Raw genomic sequence first — 19,105 nt, 5'->3', positions numbered from 1 at the left:
GAAGACATGATCCTTGGACAGTACAGTTAGCTGAATATTTAACAATGTGAGGTGTCACAGGATTGAGAGTTAAAATTACTGGTACAGAATCAGTGAATTGTACACCTGAAACTGACGCTGTATGTTAACTATACTGGAACTAAAAACACAGATAAGAAACTGGTACAGAGTAGGAGTGATTTATAAATTTGTGTGGGACATGGAGGCCTGGATAAGGTCAAGAAAGTTGTGGAGCAGGTAGGAACTGACCTAGGCCTGGAAGAATGGACAGAATTTGTCAAGAATGGAGTGTGCTAACACACACAGCGGGCACAGAAGGAAGCTCCACTCTGTGGAGGGAGCGATGGGTAGAGATGAGCTAAGAGACTCAAGAGGTTACAGTCGGACAAGGTCATAAACTGGGGTCACACTCATGGAGAACTCTGAATGCCAGGCTGAGGTATCTGAACTTTATGCTATAAATAAGCCTTTTGAACACACATAAAGCAATATTTGAGGAAAAATGAAGGGCTGAGATTTGAGAACAAATGGCAGAACTGGAAGCAAGGGGCTGATACAAGGAATGTTTAGAATGTTCACCATTTCTTCTTTTTTTTTTTGTCCCTCTTCTAATTCACGTGGCTTCTCCCCACTCAGACCCACCCCTGCTCCCCTTATCTGTCTTCCCTTTTCTTCCCTTTCTGTACTGCTATGGCCTACCAATTTCTGCTGACCTAGAGCTCTCACCAGTTCCTCCCATCTCCTCAACAGATACCTGGTCACACCTCCAAACCCTGCATCTGGACCAGGGAGTATGGAAGGAAGCCTTTGCTGGGAAAGGATGACCAGAACCCAACATGGAAAGACCTTTCTTTCCCACCATTTCCATCAGTCACTCCCCCCACGGCTGGGATGGGGCATGATCTTTACCCCTTCGAAACCAAGGAACAAGGAGGAATGTGCCTCTGTCTCCAGTGTACCTCCAGTCTACCACTTTAGCCCACATCGCTGTGTGCACCTCAAGAACCAATATCTGAAAAAGGCTGCTACAAACCTTACCTTCTCTGAGGAGGTGGTGTGGCAGCGAGGGCTTTCCAGCATCCCTTTCAGCCAGTACAACTTTGACCATCTCTATAATGCAGACCACATCATGCAGCCTACCCAGATCAGGAGGGCCCAATATGAGAAACCTATCAGCTTCAAGTTCTTGGGTTCTTCAGGTCCCTCAGCAAGGGTCACCTCCCAGGCTGTGAAGACAGAAAGCTCTGCTGAACTTAAGAAGCAGCTGAAGGAATCAAAGCCAGCAAGTGTAGTCCAGGAAAAACCTTGCCCTCTCGTCCCTCATTCCTTCAGGGATCCGGACGTGCTAGGTCTGTCACTTTCTCCAGATGTGAACCTGGAGGTGAGGGAAGCCTGGCTTCCACCTCCTGAGAAGGAGGCCAGAGCCTGGGAAGCCATCGTGCTGGAAAAGCTGAACAAGCGCACTGCCCGATGGATCCAGAGCAAGCGTCCCCTAAGGTCTCGGGTATCCCCCAACAAGTGGCAGAGCTTTCTGCACCAGCAGTACGACTGGAGCCACATCCGGGATGAGCTTTCTTCCACCAGTGACCTGGAGCTCTTGAAACAGCTGGAAGAAGAAGAAACAGCAGAATTTGAGGATCGAAGTGTTATCCTGCCAATCCAGGAGAAAAAGAAGCCAGAGCTGCTGCTTCCTGTTTACTATAGGTAGACTGGCTGAGGCCTCTGGCACACCTTTGAGAATGCTTGGCTCCCCTTCCAGGACTCCTGCGTTAGTTCACATTCCTTATTTCAGAATGTGCTGTCCCATCAACCTCTTGGAGTTCTCCACTGCCAACCTACTCTCTAAGATCTCCTTCAAGTAAGGTTTCACAGCCTAGGCACTACTGACATCCTGGACTGGATAATCCTGTTGTGGGGGTCTGCCTTATACCTTGTAAGATGTTTAGTAACACCCCACTGGATGACAGTAACACTCTGTAGTTGTGACAACCAGAGAGGTCTCCAGTCATTGACACATGTCCCCTTAAGGGACAAAGTCACTCCCAGATGAGAACCACTGGCTGTAAAGGGATTGGTTTTGGGCCTTTCCTAATAGACTGAGCGATTCTGCTGATCCAGTTACTATCCAGGTGCTCCCAGAAATGTATCCATGGGGAAAATAAGGTTTGGTCCTGCCTCGCTTTGAATTAAGGAGCCAATGTGTCAGTGCCTCAAAAACGAACTGGCAGCAGGACAGAGAACTAAACAATTTGAGGGAAGATTACTGCATATTTCTGGTTGCTTCCTTCTCATTTATAGCTAGATGGAAGACTGGAGCTAGTCTAATGTCCCTGATTCCCAAAAGCGAACTAACAGTAAGTGGGAATCCATTAATTTGTCCATTTATTAGATAAATATAAACTGCATTCCCACTACTTGCCAGGCACTCTGCAAAGTACTGGGAATACAACGTAAACGAGAGATATGGAACCTTTAAGGAGCTTATATGTTCATGGGGTGGAGAGGCATGAAATAAGCACATACATAATAAAGTGAAATAATATAGAATTGGTTCCCTTCCCCACATCAGTGCAATCTCTAAGGGCACCAATGTTGTTGTTGTTTTTGTTTTTTTTTTTTAAAGGGTAATGCTGGGAGCATGGCCACTCTGTCATACTGTCCAGTGGCTACAGGAGTGGCTCTATTAGAGGAAGAGGAAGTTGGCTGCTGATAGGTACCTTCATAGGGCATCTTGGGAGCAAAGTGAATAGTTAAACATAGGTGTTTTCCAGATGCTCATGTGTGTATGAGGTGAGCTTAAAGAGGAGCTGTGGGTCTGATGGAAAGCAGGAGGTCCATCTCCCACCTTTCCCTTCTCTCCCTCTCTCCCTCCTGCTAAGATTGCCCAATTACTTGCCTCAAGTGCAGACAGGTGAACCTATGCCTGGCAACAATAAGACTGCTGAGGGTATCAAAGGAAAGAACATCTGCCAGCCCCCGAACCAGAGGTACTTTCGACAGGTGAATCCTCGAGCTGGAAAGTTTGCTTACTCCACAGACAACACCTTTGAACAGGAAATATACTTTGGTAATAGAGCTGGGGTGTCGTGCTGGGGGCTGGGTGGACATGGAGCAGGGAGGTGGAAAGTAGCCAGGGGATGAAACAGTCATGAGTGTGGACAAGAGGCTCTGGATGACCATTTTTTGGGGGGGGGGGGGGGGGGCGGGGAAGAGGGGCAGGCAGGTATCTGGTGCAGGCGAAACTGTTTTCCCTCTTCCCCTTTCTCTATCCCTTTCTGTTACTAAGGAGGCTGTGGAAGGTGGGGTCATAAAGTAAACAGATTTGGCTCTGAGAACAACTACCTCTTGTCTTCTTTCTTTCCCTTTGAGATAATCCCCCATTGAGGTGCTATGTTAGAAAAAAATCGTGGGATTTGGAGTCTAGTGGAGCCTGGCTTAGCACCTTTCCACTAACCTTCAGTAAGTTATGTAATCCCTCTGAGCCTTATGGACCTTATTTGTAAAATGATATTAACAAAAATGCACCTCAAGTAAAGAACAGACAAGAAAGCATCTATAATGCTTCTTGGCTCATGCTCAATAAATGTCCACTACCTTCCCCTTCCATCTTCCTATCCTTTAGACGCTTGGGCTTCCAAGATACATGATCTAGGTCTGTATGTTCCAAGCTGTTTATTCTTCCTTGCCCCCATCTTCTTCCTAAACTGTCAACTGAAAGTCTTCCTAAAGCATTTAACAGAATTATTCAGATGAAGGTATTTATGAATGGTAGGAAATGAATTAAATCTCCCTTTATTAGTACTTAACTTTTAATAGGGGACAATGCCTGTAAGTTAGACAGGTTCTGCTTTGGTTTCAAGCCTCTATGAAGCCACCAGCTCATATTTCCAAGCAACAATCACCTTCAAGGGATGCCCCCACATCATGGTAGTCGTAAGTCCTAAGAGCTTAGAGTAAAGCAAAAGGAAATTGGGTCTGATCCTGGTGACTGAAAACCCAGCAAGACAGGAAGGAGGGTGGTACTAAGGACTCCTTATTTATTTGTTCACAGATAAAGTCCAGGTCATCCACCAGATTGGTGCAAAGAGAGACCATATTTTCCTGGAAAACTTCAATAGGTACAAGAAGCAGCTCTCCAAAGTTTTCCCTGAAACCCCAGAAAGGTGGACTTCCCAGCCAGTTCCTGAAGCACGTAAGCGGGAAGTGGATAATAGGGGTGATGAGGAAAGTGTGGCTATTTCTTTAAGGACCCTGTTTTATAGGCTGGGCATCACCAGCATGTAGCGGAGTCGCTTCCTGCCAACTAAAAATCATCTCATAAAATTATAAAACACTAACTGTAACTAGGAAGAACCTTTGTGGAACATCCATTCAGTTGAAATCAGGTCAAATTTAGATGTAACCAAGAGATTTAGGGCTTGGTCTCCTTCCAGGAGAAGTACATTGAACCCTTGATCCAGCACTGTCCTGTCCCTTTGGGCTGGCTCTACCGTCCCATTCCATTCTCAGACCCATACCTGCCTCAGCTACTAGGGTCATCCTCTGTTCTAAATTTGTTTTATATCATTCTTGGGGTGCCTGGCTGGCTCAGTTGGTAGAGCATGAAAGAGGAGAATCTTTTTCAAAAAATTTTTCTTGTTTTTGCTACAGGTTTCTTATAGCTTTTTTTTTTTTAAGTTTATTTATTTTGAGAGAGAGAGAGAGGGAGAATCACAAGCAGGCTCCTCACTATCAGCACAGAGCCCGACTTAGGGGCTCAAACCCACAAATCGTGAGATCATGATCTGAGCTGAAATCAAGAGTCAGACACTTAACCAACTGAGCCACCCATGCATCCCAAGAGAGAATCTTAAGCAGGCACCATGCTCAGCACAGAGCCCAATGCAGGGGGTGGGGGTGGGGGGTGGGTCGGATCAATTCCATGACCCTGGGGTCATAACTTGAGCTGGAATCAAGAGTGAGACACTCAACCAAGCCACCAGGAACCCAGAGCATGCAATTCTTGATCTCTGGGTTGTTAGAGTCCCACGTTGGGTGTAGAGATTACTTAAAAAAATCTTCAAAAAGAGAGTATCATTCTTGATTCTGAGAGCGAGAGGGAAGAGAGATGGCTAGGAAATGAGCTTATGAAACAAAAAGTGCCCATCCTCCAAGGGACTATGCTTCCATGTCCCATGACCCTTCTCTTTGCAGTGTCACTGCTCCAATGGGCCTCCTGGCGAACAGAAACTAATGGTAGCGGTGGAGAAAGCACCCCAACAAAGCTTTTGATTGGGTCTATGCAAATCACCTTCTGGGGCTTCACTAGCTTCATTAGAGCTACTAATTGTCCCTACAGCAAGACACTTTTGTAATACTGATTTTTGTGATATTTATTGATACTTAGGGGACTTTGTGAATGCATTTTTGTAAACCATTAAGTGCTATACAAACTCAAGGATTTATTATTAGTATACTACCTTCCCAGAAGCCAACTGGATTGCTTATGTCCTCCCCTCTGAAAAGAGGTGAATCCACAGAGACAGAAAGTTGATCAGGTTGCTGGGGGAAGCGAGGAATAGGCACAGGGTTTATTTTTGGGGGGATAAAAATATCCTAAAATTAGACGTTGTGATAGTTGTACAACTCTGTGAATATATTAAAAACCACTGAAATGTATACATTTAATTTTTTTAAATGTCTTTTTTGTTTTTTTGTTTTTGTTTTTTTGTTTTTAATTTTTGAGACAGAGAGAGACAGAGCATGAGCAGGGGAGGGGCAGACAGAGGGGGAGACACAGAATCTGAAGCAGGCTCCAGGCTCTGAGCTGTCAGCACAGAGCCCGATGCAGGGCTTGAATTCACAGGGTGTGAGATCATGACCTGAGCTGAAGTCTGATGCTTAACCGACTGAGCTACCCAGGTACCCCTGAAATGTATACATTTTAAAAGGATGAATTTTATAGTATGTGAATACTACCACAAAGATGTTATTAAAAAAAGAAACCCCCCTGCTGCATTCAGATGCCTCACCACCTGCCTCACAGGCATTTTTTCCCTAGTGTGCTAGGTGCCTGCTCTCTTCTTCCCTAGAACACAGAATATTTAATGAACAGAAGCTGTGGAATCTTTCCCAAACTTCTTTTTTTAAATAGTGTTTGAAATTGGGGGCACCTGGCTGGCTCCATTGGTAGAGCCTGCAACTCTTGATCTCAGGGTCATGAGTTTCAAGCCCCATGTTGGGTGTGGAGCCTACTTTAAGTAAATAGTATTTGAAATTGTTCTGGGAGAAGGCAAGTCCGAATAGTAATATACATACACCTTCTTATAACTATTTTACTCCTTATTTCAGGAAATACTAGGTATGAGAGAACCTGAAAAAAAAAAATAGGAAAATTCCTGGAGTTAGATGTGGGTAGATTATTTTACTCTCCATTTTGATTGAATTGAAAAACTTAGATAATTTCTTTAAAATGACAAAAATTCTCAAGATACAAAGTGTACTTACTGCTATATAGCCTTAATTTCCCCCAAATCATGATATAAAACTCTAGTGTGCCCACAAGATCACTACAGTTCTTATATATTAAGCATAGGTCTTATGGTACAAAGTCAAAGGCACCATTTGTTTCTGCTAAAAAGCATACTGTGCCTTTTATACCACAGAAAGCCACAAGGTTGTTGCTTCATGTGCTCCCTTCAGAGGACTTTTTTTTTTTTTTACATTTATTTATTTTGAGAGAGAGAGAGAGAGGAGTGAGCGAGCATGGGGGAGGGGCAGAGAGAAGAGAGAGAAAATCCCAAGCAGGCTCTGCACCATTAGGGAAGAGCCCAATACAGGGCTCCATCCCACGAACTACAAGATCATAACCTGCACCAAAATCAAGAGTCAGACACCCAACCAACTGAACCACCCAGGTGTCCCATCTTCAGAGGACTTTTGACATAGAACGTGGCTAATGGGTGTGTTTTAACCTGCCTAGAACTTAAAGGACCAGAAGTAGAATTAGTGTTGGCAGTTGTGCATGTTTATTCCCATGGAGGTTAAATACCAGAGATTCAAGACTTTCTCACCACATCTTTTTTAACTCCCTGAGCAGGGGGACAGAGGAAGAAAGGAACTAATCCAGCCATATCTCACTTTCTTGGGAGGGATTTCAAGCAGGCTGAGAGGAAAGAAATGGTGGAGTGTCATGTGGCAAAGTATCGACTCCCTGGGAGCTGACCTATCTGGATGTGGTTCTACCACTCTGGCTGCACACCCTATACTGAAAGGAAGCCAGCCCTCAACAGGGTGACTGAGCTCCTCCAGTATGACCAACCTGCGGCAGAACCATTCAGAGGGCATGCTCTGTATGGGCATCTGAACTAAAACTGCCCTCGAGTCTCACAAGACTCTTTACATTAGAAGAAAGAAATGGTACTGCCTTCTTTGCTCAAAGGGAAGAATGGATTCAGAACAAATCTAAATGTGTTAGAATGAAATCTTGGAAGAAACATAAACCATTGGTAGTGACAGATTAGAGCATGAGACTGATAAGTGATGCAGCAGATAATGAATTTGGTAATCTGGAAAAGTTTTTATCTGTTTTGCCTTCTCCACACAACTGCTCTTCTTAGGAAGAGGCTTTCTGAATTTGACACCAGGGAGATCACCAAGTCTAGAAAATCTAACCAAATTTATATAATATGCTCTTCTGTCCTCAAATTTCCAGCTGTTATTGGTCAGAATGAGGAAAAACTCAGAGATACTAAAACCTTTCCAACTTAGCAGCTTGTAGCAATGTTTCTTCTCCCAAATTAAAAACATTAAAAAGAAACACAAAACCAGCACCTGGCTGGCTCCAGCGAAGAACATGCGACTCTTGATCTCAGTGTCATGAGTTCGAGTTCCATGTTGGTTGTAGAGATTACTAAAATAAACTTAAAAAGAAAAAAAAAAAAGAAAACCTCGTAAACTAGGAATGGACAATTACACTCTACCTAAACTGCAATATATCAGATACTGGATTTTATGAGAAAATCTTATTACATATAAACATATTTATATTCCTAAAGATTAAACTTATAAAAAGGTTTGCACAGATCTCAATCCCCCCCCTACCCCACCCCCTCCATCAGCACAGCTTTATCATGTCTGCCATCAGGACTTTTCCTAATTCTCTATAATCATGGGAAAGTCTGCTCTCAAGAGTTTTGTTTCGCCTTAATGCTAGCTGGGAACACAGGGTCTAGGGCACTGGGGTAAGACTATCTACACTGCCCTAATGAACAGCCTGCAGGCCTGTGCAAGGAGTCCCGCGCTGGATTGCTCTGCCCACCCCAGTCAAGGATCTGCTGCTCCAGGTGGATGAGGAGGATGTGCCCATTAAGACCAGGAGGCTGAAGAAGCAGGAAAAATCCCAGGAGAAGGCTATGACTTGGGAACTGGTGGTGCTGCAGCGGATGCTGCAGGAATGGAAGACTGCCTGGGCTCTGAGTAAGTGAAGGGGTGGGGGTGGGTCCAGAGATAGCAGTATATATTTTAGGGAGGAAGTTCTTACCTTGGACTAGTTTCTCAATCTCTCAAAATCCATTCCTTGCGAAACATACAAATCTGGTTGCCTCCTCAAGTTTACAATAGAGAAGAGCCTTTTACACAATCATAGTTGACATATAGGCTCTTTGCATTGGCAGGTTTGACTTCAGAAATTTGTGTATACTCACTATCACTACATCGAGGACTCTTCTCAGACAGGGCCTGTCTCATGACCTCTGAAACTTCATGCTCAATAAATGATGCAAGAAGGGAATGACGAAATATGCTGCCCATGCAATGGAAATGTAGTAATCAAAAGAAACTGTAGTTGGCTGCGGTATAAATAACCCTTTTCTAAAATGTGTATGTGAGGCTGGGAGTCTCATATATACATTCTGCCTTTGGAGATATGGGCGTAGAAGGCTGAGTGCCTAAGGGCAGAGTAAAGGCCTAGCAAGGACTGTGTAAAGCTAGAAGACCTGAGGACTCAGGGCTGCTGGCCTGCAAAACACGAGACTAGTTTAATTAGCGTGGGACAAACAGGCAATCCATCACATATACTAGATTAGATAAACAAAAAAGGATTGAAAGAGATTGAGAAAAACCTACTTGATGCTTGCAGAGAAGTTAGCAATAAAGTGAGGAAGACCCTGAAAGCCAGACAGAAGAGCCCTCAAAGGCAGGGCAACATAATAACCACTAACAGTTGAGCCCTTGTCAGGCATTTTACTAAATACTTTGTCCAGTTAACTCATTTAATATTCAAAGTAGCTCAATATGGTAGGTTCTAGTATCATTCCCATTTTACAAATGAGAAATATTAAGCTCAGAGAGGTTAAGTAACTCATCCAAGGTTACACAGCTAATAACTGTGATTCCAAACTGGGTATGTTTGACAACAAAGTACCCTTAATCACTATGTTTTATCACCCCTATTATTTTCCATATGGTAACAATGAAGAGCTATTTAAACAGAGATAGAATATAAAATGGGATGGGGGGGTGAAGTTGTGTTTGGGAACTGCCCCAGAGGGCCCAAGGATTATCAGGGAAGTAACTTCCCAAAGAACCGTGGAGCCCTTTATTTGTCTGAGCTAATGTTTTGCTTGAATTGTGCTAGGAGAAAGCAGACTAACTCTAACCTGATGGTTTTCTTCTCATTTCCCTCCCTGTGGCATAGTTACTGAGTGGCACCATGAGACAGTAGAGGGCCTGCTGCGGGGCTTGGGGGACATGCATGATGACATTCGGATCCGAGCCATCATCACATGTGCTACAGCTGCTTTAGAAAGGCCCCGGATTGCCACCAGCCAAGGGGACTCAGGTCAGAGCCAGAATTGAACTGTTTGAGAATATAAGCAACTCAACACAGCCACGATGTTAACTGGTGCAGACCTTCAACCTTATCTGAGATCATTTTACAAATGTGGAAACCAAGGCCCAGACACTGGCCTGAATACACACAGCTTATCATCAACGGAGATGAAATTAAAATTCCTGACTTATGGTCCAGTGCTTTTTACATCACATTTCATTACCTTTTATTTACTCAGCAGTTTCATGGAAGTCCACATTGTTCCACCTTGAGAGATCCCATTTGTAATAGCCAAAAATTATGTGTGTGTGTGTGTGTGTGTGTGTGTACATTGTAGTCATCAAAAGAAACTGTAGTTGGCTGTGGTATAATATACATACATGTATGTGTGTGTGTGTATACACACACACACACACACACACACACACACACACAATTCACTTTCCCCTCCTGACTCTATTTTAGCACTTCTTTTTTTTTTTTTTTTTTTTTTTTTTTTTTAATTTTTTTTTTTTTTTTTTTCAACGCTTATTTATTTTTGGGACAGAGAGAGACAGAGCATGAACGGGGGAGGGGCAGAGAGAGAGGGAGACAAAGAATCGGAAACAGGCTCCAGGCTCTGAGCCATCAGCCCAGAGCCTGACGCGGGGCTCGAACTCACGGACCGCGAGATCGTGACCTGGCTGAAGTCGGACGCTTAACCGACTGCGCCACCCAGGCGCCCCTAGCACTTCTTTTAACAGCACATCTGAAATCCAAACTGAACTAATCGCCATAGACCCCTCCCCACTTTCCAGATCTCAATCAGCAGCCCTACAATACAGCTATTTGCTGAGTCAGGGCCCTGGGAGTCCTGGACAAATCCTTATTCTTCCCATAACCAATAGATTCTACTCACTCTGCTTCCCTCTTGGTATATTCATCAGTCAACAGATGAATATAAAAGGAGGGAATTCTCTTCCCCTGACTCACTTCCCAGTCCTAGTCCCACCCCATGGCACTCCGAGTCACCAATGTTAGTTTGGCATTTCACATCTTTCTTTGTGCTTTTCCAAATATATGCCAACATGCATGTAGGCTTTTCTACTTATTATAAAAATGAGTGAATTTTATCAGCCATTTCCTAGTTTTTTCTCCTTTAATTTGTGCACACGATGAATTCTCTTGTTAGGCTATAACAGATCATGATATATTATTCTTTTATTACTCCACTGGGTTTGATTTGTTAATATTTTGTTTATTTGTTTGCTTGTTTATTTAGAGAAGAGAGAGCACAAGCAGGGGAGGGTCAGAGAAAGGAGAGAGAGAGAGAATCCCAAGCAGGCTCTGCATGGTCAGCGTGGAGCCTGACTCAGGGCTTGATCCCACAAACCATGAGATCACCTGAACTGAAATCAAGAGTCGATCAACACTTTACTGACTGAGCCACCTAGGTGTCCTGATTTGTTAATATTTTAATGTTTTATTACATTTGGTAGTTTACTTCTGTTAAGTTTTAGTTTTTGCTAGCTTTATAAAATGAACTAAGGACACAGCCATTTTTTCCAATGGTCTTAATCTCTTGGGAAAGCAATGTCAATAGCTTTTTTCCTTAGTAGTAATAAGCACTGAAAAAGGAACATTTCCCATGTACAACAGCCAGAATTGTAATCTGCTGAAGCGCCAGTTTAACAAGACAGAAGGACCCAAATGATAAAGTGCTATTGAAAGGACATAAAACCAACTGACTTATTTCTCAAATGCCCTCACATTTTATGTGAAGCCTGGACTGACACTTTTTCCTCTTTGCTGCTGGTAGCATCCTAATATTATTCTGTCCTAATATTTATTAGTCTATCATAATAGTCTGTTTGCTTTTTTGCCTTTCCTACCAAACAAGGAACTCCTTAATGGCAGGAACTAATTTTATTTCTACGAAGTTGTTAGGTTTTTTAAAGTTTCGTTTCACTTATTTTCTATCTACCAAGTTCCAGATAAAGGGCATTTCTGCTACCGGTTTTTAAATCTGCTGGAAAACTCCTCATTTCTCTTTACCTGATTAACTTCTATACTTGTCCTTCAATTTTCAGCTATCAACTCTTCTGAAGAGTCTTCCCTGCCCCATTACCCAGACTTGGTTCATTCTCCCCACTACATGCTTCCACACATATACTTTTTTTTAAAAAGCTCTATGCCCAATGTGGGCTTGAACTCACGACCCCAAGATCAAGAGTTGCATGTGCCCCACATATACATTTTTTATTGTATACTTATTTCCTTGGGTATTAAATGGATGATGTATTTTCAGTGCCTGGCACAGATAAAACCTTCAGTAGGCAGCAACTGATTATTATAATCTTATCCCCAGATCTTCCACATACGTACAAAGAACACTTTTGTCTGCTCCGAATTATGCCTTCCATTTGATCCCTTTCACATGTTGGTGTCTAGATTGATTTGTTTTGTCTTGTTTCTTCCCCATACATTCTCAAAGAAAATTGTCTTACTCATTATTTCTTGAAATACTCGTTTGACTTCTACATATTCCCCTAAAATACATGTTTCCATCTAGCCTATTCTTAACAAATGGCAGAGTAGCCCACAGCAGTAATAAAACTGGACAGATAAGAAATCTTAAAATTCCTCGTCACAGGTCCAGCTGTTTCTTCTTGGGAAGTCAGTTAGCCTATCTGAATTTCAAATTCCTTATCTCTAAAATGAGGATAACTGTGGATGAAAGGTTAACAGGCCCCTTCCCCTTCTACTTGAGAATTTGAACTTTAGTTAAAATGCCTACCTGTTGCCCAGATAACCTGATCAGGATAGGAACTATCTTTATAGGCAACATTGTTTATGATAAAAATAAACTCTGATAAATCACATTTGGACTGGAAAAAAACTGTAAGTGAAATATAAATACTTTAAAGGGGCACCATCCTTTGGGCTTCCATGAATGCTGTCACTTAATAACAGGCATACCCTTTGTGGACCCTGGAATTATATCTATGGAGTTGTTCTAAGACATACTAACTCCTGTGGAACATAGCACTTGTCCCCAGAAGGATGTGTGGAATGCTGTACAAACTGCATCATGAATTCTGGCCAAAAGGAATGCCTGCTGCTACCCTGTTGGCAAACTGTGCTCCTATCTTATATTCTTCTGAAGACTGGTGCTTTGTGTGGCCTGAGTCTTGTGAGTCTGTTTAAACCTAAAAAGACTCCTGAAATAACTCACATTTCAGGTGGGCTCTACAGTTAATACCTGCCTTGCCTACGTCAATGAGGGCTAGAAGATTGAATGGGATAACATGAAAACACTGTAATTGGCAAAGCACTACCTAAATATAATTGCTATTATTTTTATTATAAATACAAAAAATATACGTGGTAAATAGGTTGATTTTCATCACTAAAACTAATGGTGAAGGTCACCATCGTCTAGCTAGAAACCTTCTGCAGCTTGAATCCAACCCTTTAGAGGCCAGATGATAAAGGATTGGGAACTGGCATGCCCAGCACAGAAGTGAGCCATAAAAGCCTGCCCATTGCAGGGGCTCAGCTAAACTCTTATTAAGTAGCAGTAAGCATCTGCAACTGAGACTGAGGCCGACCACTGTGTGGCTATGGGAAGGAAGCTGTGTTTCAGGGAAAATCAACGTGGCTAGCACTCCTTACCTGGGTCTCTCTTGAACATAGACAAAGAGACCGTGAAGGCCCCATCTATCAAGGACTTGCCAGAGGTTCTACAGCCTGCCCTGGAAGCTGCTCTTTGTGATAAAAATGCCAATGTGCGGATGGCAGCAGCAGTATGCCAATATGCCATACAGTCACACAATCCCCTTGCTCGGGACATCATGCAGACTGCCCTTTTAAAGGGTGAGTAACTCCTTGTCACTTCTGACCTGGGTATATGGGGTAAAGACAGGACATCTCACCATCAGCTTTTCCTGATCCTTTCTTCTCCAATATCATGCTTTGCGATGTCTACTGTATTAGAGGGTTTGGGTTTATGTTTATGAACATCCAGAGATAGCTATTCTTAGGGTACTTTTCCAAAATAGGTATATTGCCACCTAGTGGTACCTAAATATTTCATGGATACATTTGCCTAGAAAACATGTCCCCTTTCATACAAATTTAATTTTTAAAAGAAGTTTGTGTTTAGGGGCACCTGGGTGACTCAGTCAGTTAAGCATCTGACTCTTGATTTTGGTTCAGGTCGCAATCCTAGGGTTGTGGGATCAAGCCCTGCGTTGGGCTCTTTGCTGACAGCATGGAGCCTGCTTGGGACTCTCTTTCTCTCTCTCTCTCTCTCAATCCCCTCCCCCCCCACCCCCGGTCCCCCCTTCACACTCTGTCAAAATAAACTTTAAAAAAAAAGAAAAAAGGAAAAAAGTTTGTGTTTGTGTGTTTATGTATGTATGTATATAATCTCTACACCTGGCATAGGGCTCAAACTCAGGACTCCGAGATCAAGAGTCACATGCTCTTTGGACTGAGCCAGTCGGGAGTCTCACCACAGATTTCCTTTATTTATTTATTTAAATTTTTTTCATGTTTATTTATTTTTTGAGACAGAGCACGAGCCGGAGAAGGGCAGAGAGAGAGGGAAACATAGACTCCAAAGCAGGCTCCAGGCTCTGAGCTGTCGGCACAGAGCCCGACGTGGGGCTTGAACTTACAAACTGCAAGATCATGACCTGAGCTGAAGTCAGATGCTTAACCAACTGAGCCACTCAGGCACCCCACCACAGATTTAACTTTTTTTTTTTTTTAATGTTTATTCTTGAGAGAGAGAGAGAGAGAGCGCTAGCGAGAGCAAGAGAGACAGGGAAACAGAATCTGAAGCAGGCTCCAGGTTCTGAGCTGTAAGCACAGAGCCCGATGTGGGGCTCAAACCCAACTGTGAGATGATGACCTGAGCCAAAGTCAGTCACTTAACTAACTGAGCCACCCAGACGCCCCCACAGATTTACTTTTAATTGAAAAGATGTAAATACTAAAGAATACTTTCTAAAAATTAAAAGAAAAAAATCACCCCTGTTCAAACACATCATGCTTCCATTCTCTACATTAACTTACAGGCATTGTCCACATAAAGCAAAAAGTTGTCAGGTGATTTGCCCAAGGGGGCTGACCCCTCTCTGAAAAAGTACGTTTCTTCCTTTCCTGGGGGCCTGAGCAGACAAGGACAACTGGCTGACTGGTTTGGCCTTCTGCATATAGACCTTAAAAAACCTAATTCATCGTCTTAAGAAAGCCTCCACTCTAGCCTTCCCAATCTCTAGGGGAATGAATAATTGCATCTCTTACCCAGGTCGTAAAAGCCTTGTTGCTGTTACCCAGTAAAAGCCTTTTAGGATTTGACTTTTCAGGTTAAGATTTTCAGTCTATATTGAAAACCTTGATGTGATCCATTTAAATATAGGCGTTGATTTCTCTACAGGGAGGGGCACAAGGAAGTGAGATACCAAGCAGGCAACAGCCTTCAGTACCAATGCTGAAGGCTGACTGTTCACTCTGTGGGAGAGCAGATCACCATTTTTTTTACCCCACCTGACAGGTAACAGCGTGGACAGCTGGGCTGCAGCTCAGTGCCTGGCTCTGGAAGGTGCTGCCACATACCCCGTGATTAAGAGGATCCTCCAGCAGCTGTTTAACAAGAAGAATGAGGACACTGAGCATCAGTCTTATATGCTCCTGAGCCATCTCAGTGGGGAGACAGTATGTGTCCATTACAGGGTCAAAGAAAGAAACCAAGTTGTGGGGAACAATTGAGTCTTTGAGGTCAGTACGTGTAAGGAATTGAAAATGCAGGTGGTTGAGTAAGACGATCTCACACATAAAGCTGGAAAAAGCGTGTGGGCGAACTGGGGTATGCAGGTGTGTATACAAGGAATAGGGACACCTGCCACCTGAGAGAAAGGTGAGAAAAGTAGGTTGCAGATGGTTTCTGTGTTTGCAAGAAGAGTTGTGATATGTAGGATTTGCTTCTGCTACAAGTTTAGAATTGAAAACTGCACAGGCCCACAAGTGTGTTTACTTTCAGTAGAGATGTGAAACTCACAAAGACTGAGGCATATACAAATCACTTTAAGAGTAAAGATAGTTAAAGAGAAGGCCCCAGGAGTCTCTGTTCAAGTTACTAAATCTCTATTTTGTTCTCAGATTTATGATTCCAGAAGTCAGGGGGCTCAGATAGAAAAGTACCCTGTATATTATAAACTACTCTTTCCTTTTTGGAGGGATGGGCATCTCATGTAATTGTGACATTAATTACGCTGAATGCCATGTTAGGATAGAACTTCTTCAAGGCTCCAGCATCTCTCAAAGTTATCATAAGTATCCACATAAGTCTTCCATTCCTCAGACCCTGATACACACCATGCTTGCTGTGGAGCTGAACAGCCACCAGTGGAAGGACCGGATTGTGGCCTGCCAGGCTCTTGGGCGGATCAGTGGAAATGTCAGTTTGGTAAGCCTGCTGTGTTTCCAGGACAGAAAGTCTAAGCAAAAGGAGGCTGGGAGCCCTTCCATGTTTTGCTGCTTAGTATCCCATTCTTACCAAGCAGGTCTTTGTCTTCACACTGCTACCTTAGTCCTTAACCCAGGATTATCTTCATATGCCACCATGTCTGACTCAAGCCACCTGCTCCTTAGCATGGTAGCAAACCACAAACTGTAATCTACCCACAAATAAGCAAAAAAACAAAAAACAACCTAGGAGAATTTAGAAACTTTTATAGTACTTTTACATTGCCTTAACATTAATCTACCATTAAGTATCAGTCAGTGACACCTCCCTCCCCCCCCAACTGGTCCTTCAGCAAATAGTTTGAGAAGTATGGACTTAAACTACCCAACAACCCAACCATACTAGTGTCTATGTTGGCTCTGAGTGTTCAGCACATAAAGAAGGTATAAAACATAGTCACTACTGTGGCGCCTGGGTGGCTCAGTTAAGCGTCTGACTTTTGGTTTCCGTTCAGGTCATGATCTCACAGTTCATGGGTTCAAGCCCCGCATCAGGCTCTGTACTAGCCGTGTGGAGCCTGCTTAGGATGCTCACTCTCTCTCTCTGTCCTTCCTCACTTGCTTTCGCTCTTAAAATAAGACTAAACACACAAATGATTCAAGAACAAGTGATAAATGTAAGATACGCTCTTAATTTTCAGAGAGACATTATTGTAGGCTGAATCTATCAGTTTAAGTTCTGGGAAGGAGTGTGGGACATATGGACTAGACTTGGGCAGAACTGAAGAGGGACTTCCAGGCAAGGTAAACCCTGACCATCATTTGGGCTTTCACTTGACCTGCTTCTTGCCACTATTTTTGAAAACATCTTCAGCTATCCAAACGGGGATATCCCCTTCTTCCTGTGTGGCGCTGTATCTTTTCCTTGTAACACTGAGCACTTCCAAAATGGCCCAGAACACTGCCATACCCATGAGAAGTGAACACCTTCCACCCTTGGGCTCTTGCATGTTGAGTGGAAAGCCCAAAACCTGGTAGAATTCAGTAAAATCACCTGAAAATGTTTTAGTCTGGGTTAATTCTGCCCCAGCTGCCATGTACCCTTCCTCTAAAGTCCTGACCAGCAGCACAGGCATGACCTGGGTTTGTTAGAAGGGCAAAATGTCACTTCAGGCTAACTCAGTCAGAATCTCCATTTTAAATCTGACTCATTTGCACATTCACCTCCTTAGAACTTGGCACTCAAGATTGCCAACCAAAAGTAAAAAAGACATGCAGAGCAGCCAGGGGACTGACCAGATAAAAATGAGTGCTTCAGGTCAGACTGCTGGAATGAAGAAAGGCACTATGTGTATTGGTCCTTCACTCATTCAGTAAGCAAGCAGTTTCTGACCACATCCTACGTGCTAGCCACTATGCCAGCACTGGGGATGCAAAAATATTATGTCTTTTCTTGATAAATGTTATAAATAGCTACAACAGAAGCAACTGTAAAGCATTACAGGGATTTCCTATGCTTGCAGAGGGCAGAGGAGAGTTCAGAGATACTTTTTGAGCTAAATCCTAAAAGAGGTTTCAAACAGGGAGAATAGCTTGGGCATATTTACACAATCATGAACTACAACTGTAGTAATCTTTGTCTCTTCCCTTCCTTTTTTTGAGAGGGGGAGGGAGGAGGTCAGGAGGGGAGTGGGGAGAGAGAGAGACAGAAGGAGGGAGAGAGGGGCAGGCAGGCAGAGGTCATGTGGGGGGAGGGAGAATCCCAAGCAGGCTCCACACCCAGCTCAGGGCCTCACAACTGTGAGATCATGACCTGAGCCGAAATCAAAATTAAGAGTCGGATGCTTAACCAACTGAAGGCACCCAGGTGCCCCTGTCTCTTCCCTTTTGAATGAAGTACTAATATATAGATATTGTAACATATATAGGTCAACTGTCCTGCTTTGTCCAGAACACAGGACTTTTAGTACTAAACCTGGAAAAATCCCAGGCACAGTGGAATGAGTTGGTCACCCTATTAATGTATCACCATCACATTTTAAGTCCTTCAAGTACAGATTACATTGACCCCAACATAGTAGTTTGGAGCCTAAGCTTAGCAAACTGGGTCTGAGTCCAGGTTCTAGCATTCAACAGGTTAACCTTGGGCAAGTAAACCTAAGACTATTTTGTCATCTGCAAATTGTAATCTGCCTCACTGGATTGTTTGGGAGGATTAAGTGATGGGTAAAAACACCTGGCACAGAGCCAAGCACAAAATTGACATTCAATAAATGGCAGCTATTTTATACCTAAATTATACCTCTTTATAGGATATGAAACATAAGTTGATCCAGCTGATGCTGAGTGACTGGAATAAGGAAGTGAGACGTGCAGCGGCCCGAGCTCTGGGGCAAATGAGCCTTGGGAAAGAGGTGCACGACACAATCAGGTAAGACGCATAGTTACGTACACAGTTAATGTACAGTTAACACGCACACAGTAACTTTTATATTCTTGTGTTTAGGAAGCCTGGGATCCAGTCAGCCAGCATCTGCTGAGTTGCTTTGTATGCTTGGCATTGTATTAGGTCCCACTGCAGGATTATCTTAAAAATAAAAATTACCAGTCCCTATGGACACTAACAATGTGCCTAAGGAAAGAATCATTGAGTGCCCACTAGGTGTTAAGCACTGTTTTGGATGTTTGAGGGTTCAAAAGCATGACATGATTCTGACTGTAGGGGCCAGGCATAATTTACAAATGCTTAGTAAGGTCAGCTTTCAGAGAGGATGGATAAGAAAACTACACAGGCAGAGACGCCTGGGTGGCTCAGTCAGTTAAGTGTCTGACTTAGCTCAG

At 43.3% G+C, this 19,105-nt stretch overlaps 1 protein-coding gene across 3 annotated transcripts in view; it reads left to right on the top strand.

Annotated features, from left to right (window-relative positions):
* The window catches only part of HEATR4 (HEAT repeat containing 4), a 50,071-nt gene that overhangs the window by 8,582 nt on the left and 22,384 nt on the right, over positions 1 to 19,105 (top strand). For all 3 annotated transcript variants that reach the window (XM_043556533.1, XM_043556535.1, XM_043556536.1), the window contains exons 2-10: positions 751 to 1,704; positions 2,880 to 3,067; positions 4,052 to 4,192; positions 8,254 to 8,457; positions 9,677 to 9,820; positions 13,487 to 13,666; positions 15,354 to 15,514; positions 16,161 to 16,265; positions 18,577 to 18,695. In XM_043556533.1, the coding sequence (XP_043412468.1) occupies positions 794 to 1,704; positions 2,880 to 3,067; positions 4,052 to 4,192; positions 8,254 to 8,457; positions 9,677 to 9,820; positions 13,487 to 13,666; positions 15,354 to 15,514; positions 16,161 to 16,265; positions 18,577 to 18,695 (2,153 nt within the window). In that variant the 5' untranslated portion in view covers positions 751 to 793. The remainder of the gene's footprint in view (positions 1 to 750; positions 1,705 to 2,879; positions 3,068 to 4,051; positions 4,193 to 8,253; positions 8,458 to 9,676; positions 9,821 to 13,486; positions 13,667 to 15,353; positions 15,515 to 16,160; positions 16,266 to 18,576; positions 18,696 to 19,105) is intronic.

Source organism: Prionailurus bengalensis, chromosome B3 (assembly GCF_016509475.1).
Source record: "Prionailurus bengalensis isolate Pbe53 chromosome B3, Fcat_Pben_1.1_paternal_pri, whole genome shotgun sequence".
NCBI lineage: Eukaryota > Metazoa > Chordata > Mammalia > Carnivora > Felidae > Prionailurus > Prionailurus bengalensis.
The sequence above is the reverse complement of the archived record's forward strand: the minus strand, read 5'-3'. Positions and strand labels throughout refer to the sequence as shown.